This window comes from Vespula pensylvanica, chromosome 16 (genome assembly GCF_014466175.1).
Source record: "Vespula pensylvanica isolate Volc-1 chromosome 16, ASM1446617v1, whole genome shotgun sequence".
Lineage (NCBI taxonomy): Eukaryota > Metazoa > Arthropoda > Insecta > Hymenoptera > Vespidae > Vespula > Vespula pensylvanica.
In genome coordinates this window covers 2,823,864-2,831,185 of record NC_057700.1, presented here as the reverse complement: position 1 = coordinate 2,831,185, position 7,322 = coordinate 2,823,864, and the positions used below count along the sequence as shown (strand labels likewise).

The 7,322-nt window shown below is 26.7% G+C and overlaps 1 protein-coding gene across 16 annotated transcripts in view; it reads right to left on the bottom strand.

Moving 5' to 3' along the window:
- Positions 1-357: 357 nt before the first annotated feature.
- Positions 358-7,322, bottom strand: part of LOC122634859 (catenin delta-2) — a 69,052-nt gene continuing 62,087 nt past the window's right edge. For 13 of the 16 annotated variants that reach the window (XM_043824230.1, XM_043824219.1, XM_043824224.1 and 10 more), the window contains 5 exons: positions 2,603-2,727; positions 2,225-2,449; positions 1,196-1,331; positions 684-813; positions 358-538 (listed from right to left, as the gene is read on the bottom strand). In XM_043824230.1, coding sequence (XP_043680165.1) covers positions 453-538; positions 684-813; positions 1,196-1,331; positions 2,225-2,449; positions 2,603-2,727 — 702 coding nt within the window. In that variant the 3' untranslated portion in view covers positions 358-452. Of the gene's footprint in view, positions 539-683; positions 814-1,195; positions 1,332-2,224; positions 2,450-2,602; positions 2,728-7,322 lie in introns of those variants that run through there. The other 3 variants (XM_043824235.1, XM_043824236.1, XR_006328493.1) reach the window with 2 other exon arrangements.

The window sequence follows — 7,322 nt, the reverse complement described above, 5'->3', positions numbered from 1 at the left end:
ATGATCTAGGTCGCAACTAATTTGAAATGAATCCCGTAAAAATTTTATTACGATGCTCCGAAGTGAAATAATTTTTTGAGGTAAATAAAAAGAAAACAGATATACGTGATTAACGTCATTAAGTTCGATTAGACCGATGATGATTATATGATTCTTTTCTTTTTCTTTTTTTTTTTTTTTTATTTTCAAACATTCACTAACACTTTCGTTAGACATGATTGATTCGTCATTAAGAAATCCTCCACTACTTCGTTCGACCGTCAAAATTATTGTATCTATTAAATATTTAGTTTTCCAAGCGAAAATAAAATTTCATAAAAAATAAATTTGTGTGGGTGTAATAAAGTTTTCGTTCTATTCTGTTTTGTTATTATTTCTTTTTTTTCTTTTTTTGCTTTCTCTTCCTTCTCTACGATAATTTTTTCAACACAAGACGCCATTATTCTTTTTATTTAATCATATTCAGCACCTATCGTTATACTCATATCTTCGGAAACAATTTTGGTTTGATGATACCATCGATTGGTGTCCAAGACAACTGGAAAAGAAGAAGAGAAAAAGAAAAAATTAAAAAATACGATCGATTATTTTATATATATATATATATATATATATATATATATAAAATAATTTTTCGTATAATCATAACTGTATAGAAAATCTTTTGTTATTTTAACACTAACTTATCTCTCCGGTCCGTACGACCACTTCCAATTGTTTACACGTGTAATGACATTCTCTCGGTGGTTGTAAGATCCATTGCTTCTCACCCCTTATTTGTGCCTGCCACGAAGGATGCTCGACGTCATCGACCTAGAAGAAAACATTATAGATATTGACATCGATCCCGTCGTTTAAAACGAATACGGTTTTTTTGAAAAATACTAAAAAGAAAAGAAGAAAAGAACTCCGATCTTTTCTAAAATTAACATTCTTCTGTCGAAAAAGTATGCTTTTATTGAATTTGTATTGACGACTCTTACTTTTTAAATATTAAATAAATCGATTTGTAATCGTTGGAAAAAATAAAAAATATTAACTTGTTGAAATATAATGATAATAACAGTAATAATATTAATAATAATAATAGTAATGTATATTACGAAATTAAATAAACGAAAATGATTTATTTCTAATTAATCAAATCTTTAAAAAACACTAAGAACGATAAAAATCTTTTGTTAGTTGAACTCACGTGCATTGGTGCACCATAACCATGGCTACCCATAAAAATCCAATCAGTTTTCTCACTTTCTGCTGTAGGTGGAAGAAAATATGGTCTTTGATAATGTTGCCTGAGTACGGTACCAATTTTACCATCGCAATTGCTCCTATAAATGCAGATTAATTCGGATCGATAGTTAATAGATTTTAATCGAATTAAAAATGAAAGAAACAAAGAAGAAAGAAGCAAAATTTACTACGGTACTTAATTAATTAAATAATTGATAATTCATTACTACGATTTTTTGCGAGTACATAATTTAAAAGATTACCGTCCTAGTTTGTTATAAAAAAGAAAAAAAAATAAATAAATGAAAAGTACAACTTTCGTTTCTAGGTAATCGTACTCTATTCTCCACGTAGTTAGTGTTAGTTCTTTTTTTTGTTGTAAGCTCGTTAATGCGATTATGTGAATGCGTGCACGTTTCTATCGTAACGGTTATATGGAGACCTATCAAGTGCATCGGATAATATACCCTCGAATCCCTTTTTCGTATCTATCTTTCTTTTTTCTTCTTTTTTTTTCTCTTTCTTTTTTCATTAAGCCCAAGAGAGACGTTTATTTTATCTATAACGTACGCTTTAAAAAATTGACTCAATAATAATTTATCAATTGATAATAAAACAGCATAAATCTGACTTTAATCAAATATATATATATATATATATATATATATATATATATTAATTATTCGTAATTGATATATTTACTTTATTTCATATTGATAAAGTTTATATATTGATTTTAATGAAAAATTTATTATTTACTATTAATATATTAACTTCCTTTAAAATTCATTTATATAATCATCGATAAATAATAAAGAAAATTAATTATATTCCTATTTACATACATATATTTCCTTTACGTAATTATTAAAAATTAATACGTTTATTTTATCTAACAAATTCATTATTTATAAATTTGTTATATTTAAAATATCTGCATACGTATATCTCGCGTTATAATAAATAAAATTGATTAATAGAAATTACTTACCAACCAACGTACCAAGGCTTCGTACCAGCTTCGAGTAGAGAACGACTTTTACTCATATTGAAAACGTCCAATAAACTTCGAAATTCGGTTTTGTAAGGGAAAAATTGACAACCAGCTTGTTCACCCTCATAAAGGGATTTAAAAAAAGAGTAACTGAAGATTTTTGTGGCTGTCCAATTGGTCATTGCGTCCATTATAACGACCGGTTTTCCAGAATACGCATAACTAATTAATGAATATATCAAAAATCATTCGAGAATTTGTTTTTCATTAATAGAGGAAAAAGAAAAAAGAAACGGAGATGAAGAAAAAAAAAAAAAATATGAAAAAAAAAAGAAAGAAAAAATTCATAATCAAGTTGAAAATGAATTTCAATACCGTTCCTCGAAATATACAGGATCCACGTTCGATATCTTTTCGATATTTTGAACGTCCCAACATATCGAACAATCTTCCGGCGGTCGAAATATTTTCTGGGTTATTATTGGAAATTCCACTAAGCACTGAAAAAAGTTTTATCGTTCGTCGTAACATCTGATCATTAATAAACGTCATATCCTTCGAATGAAAATATTAAATTGATAACAACACTACGATATAGTATAATATACTATATTATTTCATTGGGATTGCATCTCAAGTATAATATTAATTTAGCCGATTAATATTATCCAAATTTGTAATATTTTACATTTCAAATATATATATATACAACGTTACATAATATGACATAGTAGGATATAATGTTGTATTGAGTTGCATCTATTAGTATAAATAATGTAAGAATTATTAATGTTTTATATTTAAATTTAAACATAACTATATATATATAATATAGTATACCATATAACATTAATAATATATTTTATTAGTATTCACACCATAAATATATTATTGGATTGATTCAATTAATCATTTTCTCAGTATTTTAAAAATAAATGAAGAACATAATATAGTATAGTATATTGTACTATTGTATTAAAAATTATCAAAAATAGAAAATAATAGTTGAACACTTATTATTACGTATATACACCAAAAAGTTCTATACCATTACTATAATTAAATACGAGTCATTTCATCGAAAAAGAATTTTTAATGTTATATTAAAGATGAAAATAAATTATTATTTAAGTAATTATAAATAACTGTCTCACTCTCTTTCTCTCTCTCTCTCTCTCTTTCTCTTTTTTCTCCATTTTTCTTTATAATATTATAAATACTAACAAATACCTATTTTTTCTCGTTATAAAATATTACTAATAACAAAATACTACTTTCTCTAGATTTTCTTTCACAATATTATAAATATCACTATACGGCTATTCTGTGTCTATCCTTTATTAAACAATTTTCTCTTAATTAAAAAAAAAAGGGAAAAAAACGAACCCTCAGAACTTTTCGCCAAACAAGACCTAAATAAAAAAGATTACAAAGAAAATAGAATAAAAACGTAAAAACTTTACCCTAGAATCTACAAGTTTGTCAAAAAAAAAAAAAAAAAAAAAAAAAAAGAAAAAGAAAAAGAAAAAGAAATATTATATACGATTACCTTGTCGTAACGATAAGTCGAAAGGACATATTTCCAACCGAACGATCCGACGAACCAAAGCAATAGGAAGCTTAAGATCCACAGGTGTTTACCCCTTATCCTTATTCCGATCGATTTACGTCGCGTATTTGCACGTAAAAGGACTATCGCACGTGTCAATATGTTAAGTTCCTCGATTTTTTTAATAATCGAACTAAGATCCCTTTCGACCGATTCGTATGACTTCCTCTTAGAGGAGTCAACGGATTTATCTTCGATCCTTGTTGTCCCTGTCATGCCGATCCTGAGATAGTCCGTAGCGAACTGATACCAAATCCTTTCTCTCTACATCACAGAAGCTACAACACCACCTCTAGGATACTCTACGCGTTGATCGGAACCGCGCATCGTCAACGGGGTGAAAGTGGGGGAGGAGAAGGAGGGAGACAGAGAGAGAGAGAGAGAGAGAGAGAGAGGGATAAAATACATCCGTTCCCTTGTTCACCGAGCTGTGAAACGAGAAAGAAATCCTAGATCGGAATTACAGATTGATTCTACCTATCGAGTCTAACCTCTCTCTCTCTCTCTCTCTCTCTCTCTCTCTCTTTCATTTTCTCTCGTTCTCAGTCACCCTCTCTTTCTCTCTCTTTCTTCTCTCTTTTTCTCTTCGATCGAACATGGCCTGCTGAATCGAGATATCGTCCGCGTTTGTTGTAGTGGATGAGGAATTGCTTTTTTTTTTCTTCTTTCTTTTTTTCTTAATTTAATTTTATTTTGTTTTGTTTATTTTTTTCTTCCCTTAAAATCGAGATAATCCAAATCGTAAAGAAACTATTTTTCGAAGCAAAAGTTGTTTGATCTCTTTTCTATCTTTTCTTTTTTTTTTTTTTTTGTTTTGTTTCGTTCTGTGCCGGGGGTGCGGGTGAGGAACGTACGACGTATACATTATTTATTCGCAATTCGCTGAACATTTTCTATGCTATTTCAAGGTCAACTTGTTTCTTTTTTCTTTTCTTTTCTTTTCTCTTTTTTTGTTTTTTTCTTTTCTTATATTGGATATTATAATTTTTGTACAACGACGGCATCTTATTTTACTGGGAGAAATAAAAAGAAATTATAGAATAATTATTTACCTAAGAAACTCTCGATTTTTATTTTTTTTTTTTTTTTTGTATGTTTTAATAGAACGATTGTCGAGAGCTATTTTTATCGGAAGAAAAATATATATATATATATATTGAAATCGTTTTACGAGAAACACGTATATACTAATTCGAGTTTAATTTTAAATTTTAGTTTTAATAATAAACAAAATTACTTTGTAAAGAGTCGGAAAGATTCACTTTTTGTTTAACTTTATTTAAAAGAAAACAAAAAAAAAAAGTTAATTATCTTTAAAAGTTCAATTCATCGATAAGTTTTCGCTATTTCGTTGAGAGTTAAAGAAAATAGGAAATCAAATTAAATCGATAAATTTCTATTAAAGTTTCTATCAGCAATTTCTCTTTTTTCTTTTTCGTCCTTTCTTTTTTTAAAAAATAGTTAAACGCATATATCTAATTTCAACGGGGACGACAGTGATCGTAATTAATAACGATTGATGGTAATAAATGAAATGAAACGAAATCTAATAATACATACTTCTTTTCTAATACATATAATACGAATTCATAGAAGATAGAGGGATAATAACGATATAATTCTACATGTGGGCGAGCTCGATTTAAACCTGTCTTCTTATCTTCTGAACCAGGTGTTGGGTGTGCTCGATGAACCGAATGAATTTTTCCCTTTAAATAATGATCATCGATTTCAACGGTATACCATTTTCCTCCCTTTTTCTTTCGTTTCTTACAACGAGAACGAGAACGAGCTTTTCCACACGTTGAATACTTTAGAATTTACGTTGAACACAAATGCAACTACATTCGCATACGTCTACGTATGCGTATACTCGTTATTTCAAATCCTTGCAATTATTATATCTCCTTTAAAGTAATTTCTTCGATATTGAATTACCATGTATACGAATAATACTAATTGTAAGAAAGTGTAGATATACTTTTTAATTTAAATAATTAAAAAAAATTTAATGAGGGTACATCGTCCTTTGTCGAAGATATTTTATAATTTTTTTTTTTTTTTCTAAAAGTCTATAGAAAAAAAAAAAAAAGTGAAAAGAGAAAAACCTTACTTGTATTATAAATAAATAAAAATAAAAATATATGAATTGAATTAACATACATAATGAGAAAATAATTTTTCAATATATTCATTCGAATTGAATAATTTCAAATGTATTCATTTAACGGGCTTAAAAGGAAAAAATGAAATGAAGGTAGATACAACCCTTTGCACTATGACGTCACTACTAGAATGATACTTCATTTAATTAACTCTCTGTAACACCATGTAACTCTGAAGTTACATACACACTTTTATATATTTTTTCTTTTTTTTTTTTTTTTTAATTTCTCTTCTTCCATTTTATAGTCGCAATATTAATTGTTCCTTTTTTTTTATTTTGTTCTCCTTTTGTAAATATTCCCAGATTTGAATAATATTTTTTTTTAAATATGAATAATACTTAGTAATCTAATATAATCATACCATATTATAGTAATATTATATTATAACTTTTTTCTCTAATATTAATTATTAACCCTACTATATATTTTAGAGAGTATAATTGAATATGTATGTTAGTATAATAAATATAATACACTATACTATAATGTAATATACTATTATATCATAACTATATATATATAAAATAAAAGTATATTAAGGTATAATAAAATATACCAGGGCCGTTTGATTAATTAGCGATTTTTCTTCTCTTCTTTTATTTTCCGCTTTAAAAAGTTTTCCACTTGAAAAAAAGAGATAAAAAAACGAAATTTATATTTACGTCGAAGAACAAAAACGAGACAAAAAGGAAAACAAATGGCGCAAACTTTTCAAACGATCCTAGTACTATAATTATAATATAATAGTATAATTATTAACAACATAGAATAAATAAATAATTCTCTAATATTGTATTATATTATATTATACTATAATTACAGTAATAAACTACATATTATACAATTATATCATATAACACGATACGATTTATCGATACAACTATGAAAAAAATAAAAGAGAGAAACTAGATTATAGAGGATTAATGTAACAAATAAAAATAAGAATTAATTTTATATTAAAAAAAAAAAAAAAAAAACATGTCTTCGATGTATACGTGTACATATATATTTACTATAAATATATCGACAATATCTTATCTCGATATATTATATCGAAACAAAACGAAAAAAAATAAAAATAAAAAGAACGAAAGAAGAAACAAAAAGAATTAAAATCAGTTGGTCAAGAAAAAAAGAATTAAAAAAAGAAGAAGAATAATTAAGTATAATACATTATTAAATATTATACTTACGCTTTCTCTCTCTCTCTCTCTCTCTCTCTCTTTTCTCGTTGCAGTCGATGATCACGAGGAAAAAAGAATGCGAATTAAAAATTAAAAATTAAAATAAAATAAAAGAAAAAGGATGGTAAGAAAAA